This window comes from Schistocerca gregaria, chromosome 7 (genome assembly GCF_023897955.1).
Source record: "Schistocerca gregaria isolate iqSchGreg1 chromosome 7, iqSchGreg1.2, whole genome shotgun sequence".
Classification (NCBI taxonomy): Eukaryota; Metazoa; Arthropoda; class Insecta; order Orthoptera; family Acrididae; genus Schistocerca; species Schistocerca gregaria.
Window position 1 is genome coordinate 273396635 of NC_064926.1, and position 21184 is coordinate 273417818.

The 21184-nt window shown below is 38.3% G+C and overlaps 1 protein-coding gene across 6 annotated transcripts in view; it reads right to left on the bottom strand.

Moving 5' to 3' along the window:
- Positions 1–21184, bottom strand: part of LOC126281451 (uncharacterized) — a 183618-nt gene that overhangs the window by 7297 nt on the left and 155137 nt on the right. For 3 of the 6 annotated variants that reach the window (XM_049980426.1, XM_049980425.1, XM_049980431.1), the window contains 3 exons: positions 16296–16401; positions 14882–15184; positions 12289–12557 (listed from right to left, as the gene is read on the bottom strand). In XM_049980426.1, the coding sequence (XP_049836383.1) occupies positions 12289–12557; positions 14882–15184; positions 16296–16385 (662 nt within the window). In that variant the 5' untranslated portion in view covers positions 16386–16401. Of the gene's footprint in view, positions 1–12288; positions 12558–14881; positions 15185–16295; positions 16402–16488; positions 17343–21184 lie in introns of those variants that run through there. The other 3 variants (XM_049980428.1, XM_049980429.1, XM_049980427.1) reach the window with 3 other exon arrangements.

A 21184-nucleotide genomic window follows, 5' to 3' on the forward strand; every position in this document is an offset into this window, starting at 1 on the left:
GATGTAAGTCACCTTGTAAGAAAACTGTGGCAACAGCAATATGATCAACATGAAGATCATACTTAGCAGCCATTGCAAATAAAAATGTTAATGAGTTATATCTTGTAACCATTGTATGTGTGTTATCATAGTCCAGCCCTTGCTTCTGAGCACAACCTTTTATTATTAGCTGTGCTTTGTGGCATACAATGTGTCCTTTCAGATCTTTTGTTGTTTTAAACACCCATTTTGCATGTATTGGTTTATCTGAAGGTGCCGCCCCCCCCCCCCCCCCCATGAACCACAGACCTTGCCATTGGTGGAGAGGCTTGCGTGCCTCAGCGATACAGATAGCCGTACCGTAGGTGCAACCACAATGGAGGGGTATCTGTTGAGAGGCCAGACAAACGTATGGTTCCTGAAGAGGGGCAGCAACCTTTTCAGTAGTTGCAGGGGCAACAGTCTGGATGATTGACTGATCTGGCCTTGTAACATGAACCAAAACAGCCTTGCTGTGCTGGTACTGCTATCGGCTGAAAGCAAGGGCAAACTACGGCCGTAATTTTTCCTGAGGTCATGCAACTTTACTGTATGGATAAATGACGATGGCGTCCTCTTGGGTAAAATATTCCGGGGGTAAAATAGTCCCCCATTCGGATCTTCGGGCGGGGACTACTCAGGAGGACATCGTTACCAGGAGAAAAAAACTGGCGTTCTACGGATCGAAGTGTAGGATGTCAGCTCGCTTAATTGGGCAGGTAGATTAGAAAATTTAAAAACGGAAATGTATAGGTTAAAGTTAGATATAGTGGGAATTTGTGAAGTTCGGTGGCAGGAGGAACAAGACTTTTGGTCAGGTGAATACAGGGTTATAAATACAAAATCAAATAGGGGTAATGCAGGAGTAGGTTTAATACTGAATAAAAAAATAGGAGTGCGGGTAAGCTACTACCAATAGCATAGTGAACGCGTTATGGTGGCCAAGACAGACACGAAGCACATGCCTACTACAGTAGTACAAATTTATATGCCAACTAGCTCTGCAGATGACGAAGAAATTGATGGAATGTATGATAAAATTTAAAAAAAAATTATTCAGGTAGTGAAGGGAGACGAAAATTTAATAGTCATGGGTGACTGGAATTCGAGAGTAGGAAAAGGGAGAGAAGGAAACATAGTGGGTGAATATGGATTGGGGATAAGAAATTAAAGAGGAGGCAATCTGGTAGAATTTTGCACAGAGCATAACTTAATCATAGCTAACACTTGGTTCAAGAATCATAAAAGAAGGTTGTATACATGGAAGAAGCCTGGAGATACTGACAGGTTTCAGATAGATTATGTAATGGTAAGACAGAGATTTAGGAACCAGGTTTCAAATTGTAAGACATTTCCAGGGGCAGATGTGGACTCTGACCACAATCTATTGGTTATGAACTGTAGATTAAACCTGAAGAAACTGCAAAAAGGAGGGAAGTTAAGGAGATGGGACCTGAATAAACTGACTAAACCACAGGTTGTACAGAGTTACAGGGAGAGCGTAAGGGAACAAATTGCAGGAATGGGGGAAAGAAATACAATAGAAGAAGAGTGGGTAGCTTTGAGGGATGAAGTAGTGAAGGCAGCAGAGGATCAAGTAGGTAAAAAGACGAGGGCTAGTAGAAATCCTTGGGTAACAGAAGAAATATTGAATTTATTTGATGAAAGGAGAAAATATAAAAATGCAGTAAATGAAGCAGGCAAAAAGGAATACAAACGTCTTAAAAATGAGATCGACAGGAAGTGCAAAATGGCTAAGCAGGGATGGCTAGAGGATAAATGTAAGGATGTAGAGGCTTATCTCGCTAGGGGTAAGATAGATACTGCCTACAGGAAAATTAAAGAGCCCTTTGGAGATAAGAGAACCACTTGTATAAATATCAAGAGCTCAGATGGAAACCCAGTTCTAAGCAAAGAAGGGAAAGCAGAAAGGTGGAAGAAGTATATAGAGGGTCTATACAAGGGCGATGTTCTTGAGGGCAATATTATGGAAATGGAAGAGGATGTAGATGAAGATTAAATGGGAGATATGATACTGCGTGAAGAATTTGATAGAGCACTGAAAGACCTAAGTCGAAACAAGGCCCCAGGAGCAGACAATATGCCATTAGAAATACTGGCAGCCTTGGGAGAGCCAGTCCTGACAAAACACTACCGTCTGGTGTATGAGACAGGTGAAATACCCTCAGACTTCAAGAAGAATATAATAATGATGTGAAAATTACCGAACTATCAGTGTAATAAGTCGCGGCTGCAAAATACTAACGCGAATTCTGTACAGACGAATGGAAAAACTGGTAGAAGCCAACCTCGGCAAAGATCAGTTTGGAATCCATAGAAATATGGGAATATGTAAGGCAATACTGACCCTACGACTTATCTTAGAAGCTAGATTAAGAAAACGCAAACCTACGTTTCTAGCATTTGTAGACTTGGAGAAAGCTTTGGACAATGCTGACTGGAATAATCTCTTTCAAATTATGAAGGTGGCAGGGGTAAAATACAGGGAGCAAAAGGCTATTTACAATTTGTATAGAAACCAGATGGCAGTCATAAGAGTCGAGGGGCATGAAAGGGAAGCAGTGGTTGTAGTCTCTCCCCGATTGTATTCACAAGGAAACAAAAGAAAAATTTGGAGTAGGTATTAAAATCCATGGAGAAGAAAGTAAAGCTTTGATGTTCGTCAATGACATTGTAATTCTGTCAAAGACAGCAAAGGACTTGGAAGAACAGTTGAACGGAATGGACAGTGTCTTGAAAGGAGGATATAAGAGGAACATCAACAAAAGCAAAACCAGGATAATGGAATGTAGTCCAATTAAATCGGGTGATGTTGAGGGAATTAGATTAGGAAATGAAACAAAGCAGTAAATGAGTTTTGCTATTTGGGGAGCAAAATAACTGATGATGGTCAAAGTAGAGAGGATATAAAATGTAGACTGGCAATGGCAAGGAAAGTGTTTCTGAAGAAGAGAAATTTGTTAACATTGAGTATAGATTTAAATGTCAGGAAGTCGTTTCTGAAAGTATTTGTTTGGAGTGTAGCCATGTATGGAAGTGAAACATGAGCGATAAATAGTTTGGACAAGAGGAGAGTAGAAGCTTTCGAAATGTGGGGCTACAGACGAATGCTGAAGATTAGATGGGTAGATCACATAACTAATGAGGAAGTATTGAATAGGATTGGGGAGAAGAGGAGTTTGTGGCACAACTTGACAGGAAGAAGGGATCGGTTGGTAGGACATGTTATGGGGCATCAATAGATCACCAATTTAGTATTGGAGGGCAGCGTGGAGGGTAAAAATCGTAGAGGGAGACCAACAGATGAATACACTAAGCAGATTCATAAGGATGTAGGCTGCAGCACGTATTGGAAGATGAAAAAGCTTGCACAGGATAGAGTAGCATGGAGAGCTGCATCAAACCAGTCTCAGGACTGAAGACAACAACAACAACAACAACAACAACAACAACAACAACATCTGAAGGTGAAACAGCTGATGCCCATGTGTGGTTCCCTTTGTGCAATTGTAACTCTTCTTGTATTGCTTTCAGCCAGTTCTCAACACAGTCTGACACCACTGCTTCTTTCAGTGACAAAGGTCAGTGTCAGATGACTGTTTGTTACTTGTCAGTCTAAAGTCATGTAGCTTCTTTCGCTTAGGAATTCTGGATGACTTTAGTACTGACTCAAGTTAATGTGGTTCCTTTTTTTTTTCTTTTTTTTAATACATTTACAGCTTCTTCAAATGTGAATCAATTGTTGACATTCTGAAGACACAAGAATGGACTGTAGAAGCAAGTGGTGTTAACAAGAGAATGGCAGAGTGAATTATAAACAAATATATCAGAGCTGTAGCTATGTCAGGAGCTGGTTTGGTGTCACCTGGAAAGTACTAAAGTCACAAGAAACCTATAAACTAATTGATGGTTTTGAAAAGGATGTTTCAAGGAGACTTTTTTTCAAATGTATACAGGGTGTTACAAAAAGCTACGACCAAACTTTCAGGAAACATTCCTCACACACAAATAAATAAAAGATGTTATGTGGACTTGTGTCCAGAAACGCTTAATTCCATGTTAGAGCTCATTTTAGTTTCGTCAGTATGTACTGTACTTCCTCGATTCACCGCCATGATTTCATACGGGATTCTCTACCTGTGCTGCTAGAACATGTGCGTTTACAAGTACGACACAACATGTGAAATGTGCAGGAGCTCCATCCTGCATGAACCAGTCGAAGTGTTCGTACGCTTCTCAACAACAGATTCGGTGACCGATGGATTGATAGAGGCGGACCAATTGCATGAGCTCTACGCTCTCCTGACCTCAACACTCATGACTTTCATTTATGGGGGCATTTGAAAGCTCTTGTCTACACAACCCCGGTACCAAATGTAGAGACTCTTCGAGCGCATATTGTGGACGGCTGTGATACAATACGCCTTTCTCCAGGGCTGCATCAGCGCATCAGGGATTCCATGCGACAGAGGGTGGATGTATGTATCCTCGCTAACGGAGGACATTTTGAACATTTCCTGTAACAAAGTGTTTGAAGTCACGCTGGTACCACACACACACACACACACACACACACACACACACACACACATACACACACACACACACAGTCGTCTTGTTTATTCATTAACACTTTCAACACTAGTAAAACAAACAAACTAGTGTTGAAGGTGTTAATGACTGAAAGCTTAACTGTGTGAGTCTTTTTGTTGTACCTATCCCCAACTCCATCTCCACTATATGGTGAATAGCAACTTTCCTTCTCATAATATAGTTGTGGTACTGAAAGTTTTACAGTTCCTATAGGAAAAGGTTCTTGAATAATATCTTCTGCATACTGGCTCTTTCTGGTAGCCAACTTGTATTTAGGTGTAATAAAACAGTAGTGACTACCATTTGGAAATGAATGGTGCCAATTTTAAGATGTGGTTCACTGGACAGTTCTTGCTATACTCTGCTCCAAAGTTAGTCAGTGTAGTGGACAATGTCAGTTATCATTCAGCTGTCGCAGAAAAAGTACTGAGTGCAAACACAGGAAAGATGGTCTTGTGCTCTAACTCAAAATAAATATATTCTGCACAGTTTACGGCAGATGCATGACAAAACTTATGAACTTGTTTATTTTATTTTGTTTATTTTTTATTTTATTTATCCATCCATTGACAATAAATATTGTATGGATGTTGTAAAGGGTACACGTAAGCCATTTAAAAGAAATGGGACACAAACAATATATACGTAAAAAAAGTACAAAACAAAATAATACAATGAAGTTAATAATAATACAATGAAATTAATATAGCCTATATACATCCCTGCTTGTTATTTTAAATGCATAGTCTGTTGACTATGTTGACTGGAATACTCTTTTTCAAATTCTAAAGGTGGCAGGGGTAAAATACAGGGAGCGAAAGGCTATTTACAATTTGTACAGAAACCAGATGGCAGTCATAAGAGTCGAGGGGCATGAAAGGGAAGCAGTGGTTGGGAAAGGAGTGAGACAGGGTTGTAGCCTCTCCCCGATGTTATTCAATCTGTATATTGAGCAAGCAGTAAAGGAAACAAAAGAAAAATTTGGAGCAGGTATTAAAATTCATGGAGACGAAGTAAAAACTTTGAGGTTCGCTGATGACATTGTAATTCTGTCAGAGACGGCAAAAGACTTGGAAGAGCAGTTGAACGGAATGGACAGTGTCTTGAAAGGAGGATATAAGATGAACATCAACAAAAGCAAAACGAGGATAATGGAATGTAGTCAAATTAAATCGGGTGATGCTGAGGGAATTAGATTAGGAAATGAGACACTTAAAGTAGTAAAGGAGTTTTGCTATTTAGGAAGTAAAATACTGATGATGGTCGAAGTAGAGAGGATATAAAATGTAGACTGGCAATGGCAAGGAAAGCGTTTCTGAAGAAGAGAAATTTGTTAACATCGAGTATAGATTTAAGTGTCAGGAAGTCATTTCTGAAAATATTTGTTTGGAGTGTAGCCATGTATGGAAGTGAAACATGGACGATAACTAGTTTGGACAAGAAGAGAATAGAAGCTTTCGAAATGTGGTGCTACAGAAAAATACTGAAGATAAGGTGGATAGATCACGTAACTAATGAGGAGGTATTGAATAGGATTGGGGAGAAGAGAAGTTTGTGGCACAACTTGACTAGAAGAAGGGATCTGTTGGTAGGACATGTTTTGAGGCATCAAGGGATCACAAATTTAGCATTGGAGGGCAGTGTGGAGGGTAAAAATCGTAGAGGGAGACCGAGAGATGAGTACACTAAGCAGATTCAGAAGGATGTAGGTTGCAGTAGGTACTGGGAGATGAAGAAGCTTGCACAGGATAGAGTAGCATGGAGAGCTGCATCAAACCAGTCTCAGGACTGAAGACCACAACAACAACAACAACAACAACAACAACAACAACAACAGTCTGTTTTTCACAAGGCTTTAGTTTTGTCCTCCCTAAACGGCAAGTCCTTATATACACAACACTGCTTAAGTATATATTTACACCACACAACAGCTGTCCTTTAAGTATGTAAATGTAATGAATGATTAGGTACAGGTACAGTATTTTCCATTTTGCCTTTATAAATATCTTCAGAAAAAAAAATTGACCAACAGTCATTTACAGAATAAAAACATTGTTCTACTAGAAATTTTTTAAATTCTGTTTTAAATTTGTTATCATCTTCTAACTGCCTGATGTTGACTGGCAGTGCGTTGTACAGTTTTGCACCAATATGGCTCACATGCTTTTGTGTATTCGTTCTTTTTGTTCGGTGAGTATGGAGTGCTGCGCTATTACGGGTAATGTAGTTATGAAAGTCGGCATTTGTCTGAAAATCTGCAATGTGGGTCCTGACATACAATACACATTTGTATATGTATAATGATGGTATAGTAAGTATTCTAAGCTTTTTGAATATGGGTTTGCAGTGTGTCTATGGATGACTGTGAGTTTTTATTCGGATGGCCCTCTTCTGCAACAAAAAAAATTGTTTTAGGCACCCTGTTGTGGAACCCCAAAATATTATTCCGTATGTGGCAAGAGATTGAAAATAGCCGAAATATGCCATTCTGGCACCCTCTGAGGTACAAACATTTGCAATAATTCTGAGGGCAAATCAGGCTGAATTAAGTTTCTGTGCAAGTTTTATTACATGGTCATTAAAATTTAAGTTTTCATCCACATGAATCCCCAGCAATTTTGTGGATGTCACTCTGTCTAAGGCTTTGTCATCCCACACCAGATCGAAATTAAATTTTGACATCTTTTCCCAAACTGCATATAATTTGTTTTATTTACATTCAATGTCAACCTGCTTGCATTGAACCAAGAGTGGATGTAATTTAGTACTTCATCAGCAGTTGTTGGTAGCAATTGCTTTGGTGCACTTATTATCACACTAGTATCATCTGCAAATAATATTGCTTTGGCTGCATCATCTGAGGTTTGAAAATCATTTATATAGACAAGAAATGATATTGGCCCTAGGATGCTGCCTTGTGGTACTCCTGTTTCTACATTTTTTGCCTCTGATACTGAATTTATTTTGTGGTTGGAGTAAATTGATGTCAGTCCTACAACCTGTGTTCTGTTTTTTAGGTATGATTCAAACTTTTTTTTTCCTATCCCATGTATACCCAATGCTTCCAATTTTTCTAAAAGAATGTCCTAGTTCACAGTGTCAAAAGCTTTGGAGAAGTCTAAATTTACTCCTACTACACTATAACCTTTTTCTAGAGTTTTGATTATTTGTTCAGTGTAGCACATTACTGCTGTTTCAGTATTTTTACCTGCTTGGAAGCCATGCTGATTTCTGTTTAGTAAATTATGGTCATTTAGCTATTTGTTGATTTGGTGCTTCATCAGTTTTTCTAATATTTTTGAAAATGCTGGGAGGAGAGATATTGGGTGATAGTTTTTTACCTTATACTTGTCGCCGTTTTTAAATAATGGCTTCACTTTTGAAATTTTCAACCTTAAATTCCTTGCAAGTGACAGTGGCACACAATTTTGCATTTACCCCCATACCACTGCTAGTATAATCTGATAGCTTTAACCTGTGTCCAAATCTGTGTGGCAGAAAACAACAAAACATTCAAGACAGAGGACGCTGAATCGCTTGTGCATGAAGCAATAAATATCCCCACTTCAGTATGGGTAGACTGTGCAGCACACTGAAAAGCTTCAGGAAGGAGACTTTGACAGTAAGGTGAATATGGATACAAGACAGTCAGATGATTGGATACCAACAGAGATATCAGTGATGACAATACTATGACAGGCTCTATAAAACAATGTAAGGTAACACTAGCCCTTGGTTTTAAAGACTTATGGTTTAAAAAATGTTCCTGTTTGTCAAAATATCAGTTGCTTAAATAGTTTATGAGAACATCCTAGCCTTTGTTGATTGGGAAATTGTATTTTATGAAGTAAGCAGATATTAACTTGTTATAAATGACAGAACAGTAAGTTTTGATATATTGCCCAAAGACAACCAGCTAGGTAGTTTGGTGATTGTGAACTTTAAGCTTTTCCCAGCTTTTACTATGCTATAATAACCTGCAAGAATGCAACCGGATGTGTTTGTCAAAATCTCTGATATCTCAACAGGCAATCCCCTGTCATTTTCAAGGCACAACTTGGAAATTGTCTTAAAATAACAGGGAAGATTGCCTGTTGAGATGTTGGTGGATTTAGTGTACTTATCGGGCACCATTTGCTCAAGTTGTTCGAAGAAGATAGTAAATTCTTTGCTTTTTTCATGGATAGCAAATGTGGTCTCTCAATGTAGAATGGATTGAACAAGTTCATACTCATAATGCTCTTTGTCAGCAAAAAAATTGACACCATACTAACCATTTATACTGCAGTTGTTTGCATTAACTTTTGTTAAAAGTAATTTTTTTATGCACAATGGTTTACATCTAACTACATTCATATACACCCTTACACTTACACACACACACACACACACACACACACACACACACACACACACACATTATGAAATCACACTTTAAAAAAATAAAAAAAAGGAAATTGGAATAGTCAAGCAGATGTAATTATTTCAGTTTGTGTCTGACGTTAATTTTGTTAGCCATTAGATTCTTCACTTCAAAGGATAAGCTGTCGAAGATTTTTGTGGCTGAATACCTCACTCATTTCCGTGCTGCATTATGGATGATTGATGATTAGTGTTAAGAACCTCTCTTCCTACTATTGTAATGAGGAATGTTACTGTCATTTTCAAGCTGCAATTTATCATTGAAAAGAATCTTCATACTACTTAATAAGATGTCTTCCAGAGGTCTCAAGCAGCCACCACACATTTTCCTTTGTGTAACAAATGTTTTCTTCCTCTAAGAATAGCTACCTAAGAACATGATGCCATATGAAATTTAAAAACCAAACTCCACTCAAACAACCATGAAGGCCCAATGGTTCCAATCGACAACACCGCCCACTGTGTCATCCTCAGTCCACAGGCATCACTGGGCGTGGATATGGAGGGGCATGTCAGCACACCTCTCCCCTGGCCTTACGTCAGTTTATAAGACCGGAGCTGCTGCTTATTGGTCAAGTAGCTCCTCAGTTTGCCTCACAAGGGCTGAGAGCACCCAGCTTGCCAACAGTGCTCGGCAGACTGGATGGTCACCCACGCAAGTGCTAGTCCAGCCCAACAGTGCTTAACTTCGGTGATCAGATGGGAACCAATGTTACCATTGTGTTACCGCTGGCACTCCATAACAAATTTGTGAACAAAAATACAAAAAGGAAGTCAGCTTTTGCACATTTTCATCTACACAGTCTGCTACTTTTTGTCATGGAGAAGTGCAGAGCTTGCATGCTTACAATGAATTGCAATTCAGGAACCATCAGGCAATTGTGTGTTACAGTTTTACTTTTAATTCAGTCCAAATCACACAAAATGACAAATACTGTAACTAGTTTCGATGGAAACATTTTCTTTGTATGTAGAGTGTGTGTGTGTGGAAGGGGGGGGGGGGATGCATGCATGTGTGCATACAGTGGTACATTATGTTTTCACCAAGTTGCATCAGCTGTTCTTAGCTAGTGACAAGACGCAGACTGTAGCTGTGGAGCACATAGCATCATCAACATGTGAAGTAAAGTTTCTCTCACGTAGACAACTGATCAAAATCTGTACTAAATATATTATTCTCCTCCTACGTCTAATGTAAAATACGTACCATAGGCAAATGAACCTAGTTTTTCTCTTCAGCAACACTGTTTGACAATGTGGATTTTGTCTGCCTACTTTCTGCTGCAATGCTTACGCTAACCTTATCCTCTCCACAATTTCTTATTGCTGGCCCTCTATGTGTGGAGCCATCTTCCTACAGGAAATTTTTGTTTCATTGTATTTCATTGAATGACCAGTAGAATTACAGTGTTCTGCGATACTGGACTTGCTGTTTTGGAGAAGACAAGTATGCCATTGGTGTTTCACTTATATCACAGGAGGACTATATTAATAAAATGATGTTTTATTATGTGACAGTGTTGCCATGGAGCGTCTGTCATTTCCCCTAGAACATTTTTGTGGAAGATTCTGAGAGTGGACACTCAACTCTGAAGTTTTAAAACCAGCAGCATTTTGGTGATATACTGACACTTTTGTAGTTTGACCTTGTGATTTGGACAGTCTCTGAGAGTTCCTTCAACACTAAATTCCATAAAATAAAACATAAAATTTACTATGGAGATTGAGAATGAAGTTCTGTTCCTACTTTTACATCTTAGTATGACATTTCCATTTTTAGACATCTTGGTGTAACATAAAAGTGATGGTATACTTGGATATTCAATATTTCAAAAGCTTGCTCTACAGACCTGCATTTACAGGCTACTACTTGCCAGCATCCAGCACAAACAATGGGCATTTTGAACACCATGATTCACTGAGCCCATACCATCTGAGATGGCAATAACCTGCAAGTGGAATTGAAACACCTTGAAGCTGTGTAGCTGGAAAGTTGATACTGATCTCAGAGACACAAAGAGCACTACAAACATCCAATTAGCACAACAAGGAGGAAGGTGTGTCCTTCAAAATGACAGCCTACCTACCATAGACTGAAAATATTTCTCCAAAAATAGGCAAGAGTAGCTAGAAAAAGTAAGGTTAAAGTGATCTTTTGTCTTCCATCACAAATCTGCACAAAGCAGGTGTTCATAAGATTCTGTCTGAGTGTGGAAAATTATGTATAGTACAAACGAAGTACACTGCTCAGGTATGTGTTGTGGAATACAAGTAGCATACTGACCTCCTTAATAACAACATAACTTTTATCACATAAAGCTGTAATCTTACTGGTCACTCAAAGAAATACATATACTTCAAACTTTTACAAAGCCATTATCAATGAATCAGTGGAAATAGTACATTCCAAGTCCCTTAACAATCGGGTTGGTGGTTTCCAATCAGATAACGCATGGAATCCTATTTCAGAAAATCTTCACTGTGTTATTGGTGTCATACTGAAACTTTACCATGTAAAGATGATTGATCTGATATTGAAGAGGACACTCCCATCAGCGCACAGACTTGTAGCAGATATGTGTGTACTCTGTCAATGCATGCTTAGTGACAACTGGTACGCCACACATGCACCAATGCAGCTTAAACATGGGGGCTCAGTGTAGTTTCGCCATTATATGCCTTAAGATGGCCAGAAGACTGCCAAAATGTTGTGGCATCAAGTTACCAATATCCATCATTCAGCCCAAAATTTTATGGAACAATCTATACACCGGGAAAGTTTTAAAGTTCACATCCATGTACTATTCATTCATTTGAGGAATAAATTCAACAATAGGCTATAATATGTTCAAAGTAGTGTAATTTACTGACATCTTTAACATTTCTTTTATATAATCCCTCCTACAATGAAACCAGGTAAGGCTGCAAATCTGCCAATGCTGTTGTTGCTCAACATTTACAAATCTCAGAATTTTTTTTACATTTCTTTGTATTTTCCAATCCCCATCTTTTCCTAGTGTTCCAATATTCAGTCAAGTGTAACACCCCAGCAAAATAGTCAGTAAGCCCCAACATGACTACTGGCTTAACACATGTTACGTCAGTAAAACATTTGTCTATCAGTACCAATGAAGGACAATAATAATGCCATGTATAATGAAGGCACTAACAATTAAACTTTGCACAACTATGTTTTGCTACAGTACTGAACACATTGATGTATAATATAAATACCTGATGTACTTCTCAAATGCATTTTGCAGTACTAAATTTTTTGGGAAAACTGCTTTCGGGAAGCCTACTGGCATTTCTGTCAGGTCAGCTGCACTGTCCCAGATATGGCCAGCAATTCTGTCCACAACTGGTTGGTATAGCTCCATGTCTTGCTTAATTTTAACAAGTGCTTCTCCCCATAAGTAGCCACCAACGGAAAAGCCATGCAGAAGAAGAGGCTGGTAAAATTTATTTAAATGGAGGAACTGCAGGAGATCTTCTGCAATTAGCTGAAATCATAAAAAATATCTGAATAAGAGATAATATACATTTTAATAGCTAATATTCTAGGAGAAAATGGAGCAGTAATGAGCAAGAATGGGTGGAAAGGCTAGAGTGCTAAAATTATCACTGCTGTTGCAAACTTGTTATGGAGCTCCAGTTTTCACTACATTTCCCATATAACTGCCATATTCCTCAACAAGGATCTCTTTCATGGCCATAAGTACACTGGTACACCCTTGCCAATATACTTTTTCTACTACATGGGCAAGACCTGTACACCACATGCAAGAAAGAATACTTCCTCAGAACTAAAAGATTTCAAGCCAAGGCTAGACACTAACAAAAATGATATACAGAACACTTTTTTTGCAAAATCCAGATTATAGGTCTCCTTATCTATCCAACCTTAAGTTTTCTATGTGATATTTGTCCTCAGAAGTTCCTCAAATTTTAGAATATGACTTGAAAATTGATACATATTTATTTTTTAAACAATTCTTAAGCAGTTCACTCCTCTATTGCTATTTGTAAGACAGCTCTATTGTGAGGCAAGCCACCAATAAAAGGAAACTTCTTTCCAGATGTAGCTGCTTTTATGGAACAGTGAATCTTCAATGTCTAATTCCATGTACATAACCCCCCCCCCCCCCCCTTTTTTCTACCTTTTCATTACCACTGACTTAAACGATTTTATAATAGCTCCACCCTGGGATCTGGAGTACAGAATTTATATTCACTGCAGAATTATCATTACAAATACAGAAGTGAGTAGATAACCACCAATTCTCTGGAATGTAATAAGTTTTTTGTGTCACATAGGTAATCCTTATTGCATGACACATACTGAAACTGACCAAATTATTTATATTAAAAAATGCCAATTTTAGATGAGCTTTGCCCTCCCTGAAAAATTACTGTGGGTGCTCGTGGCCAGTCATAGGAGTAGCATAGATGAGAGGACACAAAACACTGATTGCGAAAGTAGACGTGTAGCTTTCTTGTCTACTCTTTGTGACTGCCACCCTTTACTAAAGACTCAATCCATATATTCTTTCTAGGTCAATCCTTTCTATCCAGAAGTGACCCCTGTTTCGAAATCTGGTAAAGAAACAGGCAATGGATTGTTTGAAGGAATCATCATAGAAAAGTTTATAGAAACTGACCTTTATAAATGAGACTGGGCAAAGTTCATACTAAAAGTATGGGCTCTCAAGCATAATTCAGGTATCTGCTTCAAATTGCATTATCTTCACAAACTGAACTAGAATCCTCTCCACCAGAGAGATGTATCGGTTCAGTATTAGTTTGGAGGACAGAACATACGACTGATATTACATACGAGGTGCATCCAGAACTGTTTGTCTTACTTATCATAATGTCTTTACATTACAGCTGTCCTGTAAAAGTTTTGTCTGATGAGAATATTAAGTAACCAAATAGTTTTGAGTGCCGAACACACTTACAAGGGAACATTCCCAAGTGTCAATAATCGATTTCGATGAAACTTGGTGGGTGTATAGAGGAGAGTAAAAATTATGCAATATGTATTTTCTTGTCCCTAAAATGTAATTTGGCACATTAGGTTTGGATATCTTCAATAGAATGATACATAAAAATGTTTCTCATGTAAAAGATGATATGTAATTAACATTCTTGAAAACTGTATAGTCGAATTTTGTAATAATTCGCAATTTTGCAAATTACCCTTCACTGTTAATTCATTCTGAAAAATGAAAACTTACGTTACAAAAAAGATTAAAGATGCTTTTGGGCTACATACATCCGCGTGTAATAAAGGTGATATTTGAAATACCACTTTTGGAAAATAAGGTGTACACAGTGTGCTGTCAGAATATTTTCAACACACCTAATTAATATATTTAAGCATTTATCTAGTTATTTATTTTAGTTATATTTGTTCTGTGTTTTAAATTGTTATTTTTACAGTACTCTTTCTTTGTCTCTTTTTAACTCTTAGGAAGGGGTTTCAATGCAGAAAATTTCAGCCTTAGTATTTCATATCGCTATTTGTGTCTCTATTAATACGACAATCACTGTTCTTCAGGGTTATTTCTTTTAATAAGAAGTTGAAAATATTTACTGAATGGCCAACAATAAAAGGCATACCAATAAAATGAACCATCAGTAATTTCCCAGTCATGAACAACAAGAATAAGTTTGGACTGGATGGCTACAATAATGCTGTACATTATCTCCTTAAAGACAGATTTTGTTGAATTTTATTATACAAATCACAACATGATACTATTCTTCATTTTCTCTCTATTCTGTGAGATATTCTATAAAATGGAAGACCATCTCCACTTACCTGGCTGCCTTTAGTTGGCCACAGCAGCTGCCATGGTGTCAGAGACACTTTTAGCACATCAAACCCTTGGTCCAAGTAAAATCTTCCATATTTCATGATATGTTTCTGTTGTGCTAACAACCAAGGTAGCAAAACTACCAGTGGTTTGTTTGTAGGCTTGGAAACAATTTTGAACCCAAAAGATTTGTCAATTTTTACTTCATCATTACTTGTCAGCTGTAGATTTTTTGAAAGTTCATTAGTTGTATAGCTCCTCTGAAAACTCAAGAGCAATGCTGAATTTGGTGCAGAAAGAAGAAATTTCTGAAAAACAGAAACAAATGCATTAGTACTTATCTACCTACCAATATAACTCACACAGTTGCTTCTTGTATCAGAAATATATTATGTCAAACAAGTAACAAGTCCATAGGTAATGCAGTCATCAATCTATTAACAATGTTCATTGGAATTTAATGGTGTAAATCAATAAATGAAAGACATTGGAATCTCGATAAATTCGAAAAAACAGTATGCAGTGAAAGGCAAACAAGGCTGAAAAGAGGCTCCTGTGTACCTTATTCCGTATACATTTAATAAACAATCTGGAAATTGTGATAATGTCTTATGACATGATGCAGTACACAGAAAAGATAGCAGAATGGAAGTAAATTTCATTTTATGTGGTGTTGGATGAAGAGAGGAGGAGTGAGAACTAATGATACCAAGTGAATAATAATTATGTCAGGCTGAAGGAGAGCTGCTCTTTGAGAGGGGAAACAGAATCACTTGTGTGGATTGGATATAATATATATGTGTGTGAGGGGGGAGGGGAGGGGGGGCGGCGTGGGCAGGGGATTGGAGCGCGTTCATGTTGAGGTCTACAATAGAAATTACCAAATAACCTCTTATAACTGAACCAGTTTCCAGTTAGCAAATTTAGTAAATGCTCAAACAACAATGTAGTTATTTGGCTTTGACATTCATTGACTTCACCAACTCGCAACCAAACTGTCACACTTTACAACCTAACCTAAACCTCAGGCAGTGCTACAGATCAATCTGTCACCACAACCAAGATTTTATGGGTCCACTTTAACCGAATATGCATATATGTACTTTTAAAGAGTCAAGCATGCATTTAAAACTAGCACTGTTGTATCACATGAAACTGTAGAGATGGGGCTGTCACTGTACTACCACATAGCTGCAATGCTAAAAAATAATAATTACCACCATGTGGTAAGTTACAGACGCTGATCTAACGATAAACTGATAATTATGTAAAATCGTAGTTTGCAAGCCACAGGGTCTTCATTAGCATATCCAGGGTGCAGAAAACCAATACGGCAGTTGTATACAACCAGAAGAAAAAACAAAGTCGGTTCGTTTGCATTCTGTAAATCTAAAAAAATATATATTAGGCCCTACTTACGTTGGCATGGTTATTATCTATGACACAAGTAGTTCCCGCAGCACTTGTGCCTTTGAGTATGACGGTGAGGGCTGTCCTGTACAGTCTCATTGCTTACATCCAATATCTGAAAAAAAATAGAAAAATAATGAAAGTTATTTTTCGCCTACAACAAGTATTCATGCCTATATACGTACTTTACTAAAGCACTTACAGTAGAGTCGGTACTATTCTGTAGTTCATCGAATGCGCTGTTACCTTGGATGAAATGCATAAAAAAATCAAAGTGTTTAAGCGCTTATGATTCTTCCTAATATTATCAAGCGAATGACATCATCATGTGCATTACAAACAAAATTGTTGTAACAAAAACAATATCGCAACACTATTCGTTAATAAAGCGCTGTAGAGGACCATCGTTATGACAAATCTGTCAAAGAGTATCTGCACACGAATGACAGTAGTCGATAACATCTACACAATTTGATTACTTATGGTTCATTTGTAATGTTTTAAATTACCTGAAATTGAACTTAAAGCTTCGTAAAATGAGTCTGAAAGTTCCATCAGAGCTACGCAATACGTATATCATTCCAGTTATGTTTTAACGCCATGTTATTTTCGTCTCTGCGTCGCGGCACGCTTCGATTATTGGTTTCATACGGTTGGCTGCATTTCATTTAGCGTCGGCACTTCGACGCGGGCGTTATAGCATACTCGCGTCTCAAGCAAAGTATATGTCAAATGATTATTCTTCATATCTCTGTCCTACTTCTGATTTTCGCTGTGTAATTACATACTGCATCGACAACAACAGTCGCCCTTTGACGATAACGCCAGGGGAAGACATCAACGGTAACTGTTTTTATTTACACTGAACGCCGCAAGAAATCCGAAAGAATTATATTCAACTACGTTACAGATCTGATTGTTGAATAGACTATATTGTACCCATAATAGTACTAAATCTTTTACACTACACTGAATTCGATAACCGACTTAAAAAACAGTGATACATGCAATAAACAACTGACAATGGAAGTCTCAACAAAATCGGTGTTTTGTAATAATATGCCATCGATTATCTTCAACCAGCAAAGAAAAATTACTGTTTCATAATTATTTTCGTAGTATTTAGAAATAAAAATAATATCTAGCTCCAACTTCAGCTTTTAACTTTGTCCTAATCACAAATTGTTATGCAATAGCTTCAGACAGAACACATTGGTCGGTCATAGTATCATCATAGACGAAAACGACGTTTAAATAAAATATTTTTCTATTTACTATATATGACAAGCTAAAACAATGTTACTCGGTCGCAATTAAAACATGAGTACCTGTCTTCCGCGGACAGCAGTCTACGTACTACGCCATTCGAGCGTGTCTCGTGTGTCGATTCGACACTAGATATTGCCATTGCAAAAATGAAAATCTTCCACTTAGTTCTACAATAGAATTTATCGTCAGTTAATTAAAATACTGTCTTTAAGAATACATTTAAGAAGTCGCGGATACAAATAAAATGGCGAAATGCACATTTATGCTACTGGTCGAAGAGTTACAAAATGACACCACAGTTGAATAGGCGACAGAAACATTCTAGACAACATAAATTCCTTGCTGCTTGATAAATATTTCTGACGCAAAAAAGGTTGAATAGAAATAATCTGCTTGGAAGCGTATACAAGAGTGCGTGGGTCAGACACAACTAGGGAAGAGTGATGGGGAAGACTGCTGGGCTGCTTGTAGAGCAGTTCGAGAGGCTGTAGACAAAGGTCCAGAGTAAAGCAATAGTAACTTAAGTTACTTGTCTGTTGGGCTGTGTACCTCCAGCATGCAAAATATGAGCCCAATGTACTTATTTCTGATAACATAAGAGTCCAATTCTGCGATTTATGCTAGGCTAGAAGTGAGGAGCACATTGTTTAACTCGATTAATGAGTTTTTTATTGTAATGCACGAAACCAATAATTAGGACCCACATTTCGCTCATTTTCAAAATGAGACTACTCTGGTATCATCCACATACTACAAGTAAGACATACGTTACTCAGGTTGGAGAAATACCATGCTGAAACGAGATCTTATCAGTATGTTAATGCGGTAAGAAGAAACACTGGAGCTTGAACTTTACATCTAAGATTAGGTCGTTGAAGATGAAATAGGCTTACTAGCAAACACACCCACGACTGTTTCTTACCCATTTCTTCACAGAAATGGGTAAGAAACAGCCGTGGGTGTGTTAAAAGTCCACACCACGTGACGTGATTTGGGGAAATAAAGCCAAATTTAAATCAGGTTTGCCAGACATGATTCTTATCCCGCGCTTTTCGAACACGAATCGGGTGTCTCACCCATTCCGCTTCCGGAAAGTGAATTTCTATTTTCTCTCATGCTTAGCGTGTTATTAAGTTATTGCACAGAAGAGTCACTATGAAAGATCTGAGCGACTTAACGCAAAACAATAGAAAATATAAAACTGCTTTGATTATTCTTTTTTATCTCTAAGCTCTCGCAATGTAGCTCTATGCGCTATTCAATTGTTGTAAACCAGATCTGGAGATAGTTTTTTGATTAATTTTCGTCAAGTCCCGAAAGCTTGCTTACGTAGCATTTTCAGATTATTCCATGGATGGTGAATCGTTTTCAGTTCATGGAATTTTTCCTTGTGGCGAACCGGAAATGATCACATGGAACAAAGCCACGATCATGAGCGTAGGGAGGATGAGTCACGTGTTGAACACCTGTGTACTTCATGAACAAATCCATAGGAGTGACCGAGTCTGCAGGCGCACTGTTATAATGCAGAATGATTCCCTTCTGTCCGAGAACTTTTCGTAGGCATACTGTTGTGTATCACTGACATAAGCAGTGAATGACAGTCCTTTGCTTCTCCGGAAGTACAGCTGCAATATGACCGCTTCTAGAGAAGGAAGTCGCCACCATTTCTCGTTTGACACTTCTTGGCTGCTTCAGTTTCGTTACTAGGTGCTCACGAGGAAGATTCACATTTTTTACCGACGCATATTTTCTAAACAGAAATGATCCTGAATTTATTTGCCAACAACATCAGAAACAAGCCTTCAGTTGCCTTCGTGAAATTTGCCCAGCATTTCTTCGTACTGTTCGACACAAATTCCTTTTTGCTCATCTATCAAGGCAAAAAAATCTCAAATATTTAGTTTCAGGTGATTAATATACATCACGAACTGCACAGGTCATCTACTGCAGTTATATGCCACGAATTACTATCTGTAAAAGTTGCTTAAATATTCACGTCGATTTTGACAAGATTTGAAAGTGCTAAAGACTGGAAGCTTGCTATAAATCACCAGAAACGTAAAAGCTTTCGCGTCACAAAACGTACGTTGGTTGCCCAGAAAGTGATGCACCGCATTCTTTTTCTTCGACAATTCTGTGTTGAATGTAATGAGAATTACACACAGACCAGCTGGCTGTTTTTCAAGGAGTTCCTTGCGGGGTGGGGGAGTGGCTATGTACGTAAAAAAAAAAAAAAAAAAAAACAGTATTCCTTTTGAGTCCATAGACTGCACTGGAAAGATATTTGAATGTTGTGCAGGGGCAGTTGAATTTACTGAAACTAAACATCTAATTGTTGTTATTTATAGGTCCCTTAACTCTAACTTCAGAGCATTTCTAATCAAACTAGAGAGGGCCCTTGATTCACTTTGTAGCAAGTACCAGAAATTAGTTTTATGTGGTGACTTCAATATAAATTTTGTGTATGATGGAACAAGAAAAAGGGTGTTGGTAGATCTAAATTCAAATGATCTGATGCAGATTGTGTTTTTTCCAACTAGGGTGCAGGGGAACAGTAGCACAGCCATAGACAATATTTTTATTCATTCTTCATTACTAGATGGGCATTCTGTTAGTAAAAGCGTGAATGGCCTTTCTGACCATGATGCACAAATTTTAACACAAAGTCTTTTCTACTCAAACAAATGTCATATGTAATTACAAACTGTACAAGAAAGTTAATCCAACAGCAATAAAGAGTTTTTGAAACTTTGTCAGGGAACAAGAGTGGCAGGATGTTTATAGTGCCGATAACATAGGTGATAAATATAATGTATATGAAGATGGTAACGGTTCCTACGTCCGAAAGAACAGATATCTCATGTGTGTGTGTGTGTGTGTGCGTATGCACAAACACTGCCCGAACTCTTACGGTAATCGGCAAAAAGCCGCGAGTAATGAGTATAATGGGCAGGGGCAGTATGAATATAGTGCGGGACAATAAGTTGGGAATGTCGGTCTCACGGGTGGCGTGTCGGAGATAAGTCCCTGCAGTCGCACTATCCTCGGTGGCTCAGATGGACGCCGGCACGGTCGCTCAGAGAGTTCGGTCAGATGGCTGCACACACACTGTAATAAAAAAAACTGAGTCAAAGAATCAACTATCAACTTGAACTAATGTCTTGTGACGTCCGCCCAGACCAAAACGCTACGACCAATATCGAACAAAATGAATTTAAAAAAATGGATAGAGCGTCTTTCCATGTAAGCAGGAGATCCCGGGTTTGAGTCTCGGTCGGGGCACACATTTTTGACTGTCCCCGTTGACGTATATCAACGCCTTTATGCAGCTAAGCGAAGTGAATTCATTGTAATTTCATAAATACACTCCTGGAAATGGAAAAAAGAACACATTGAGACCGGTGTGTCAGACCCACCATACTTGCTCCGGACACTGCGAGAGGGCTGTACAAGCAATGATCACACGCACGGCACAGCGGACACACCAGGAACCGCGGTGTTGGCCGTCGAATGGCGCTAGCTGCGCAGCATTTGTGCACCGCCGCCGTCAGTGTCAGCCAGTTTGCCGTGGTATACGGAGCTCCATCACAGTCTTTAACACTGGTAGCATGCCGCGACAGCGTGGA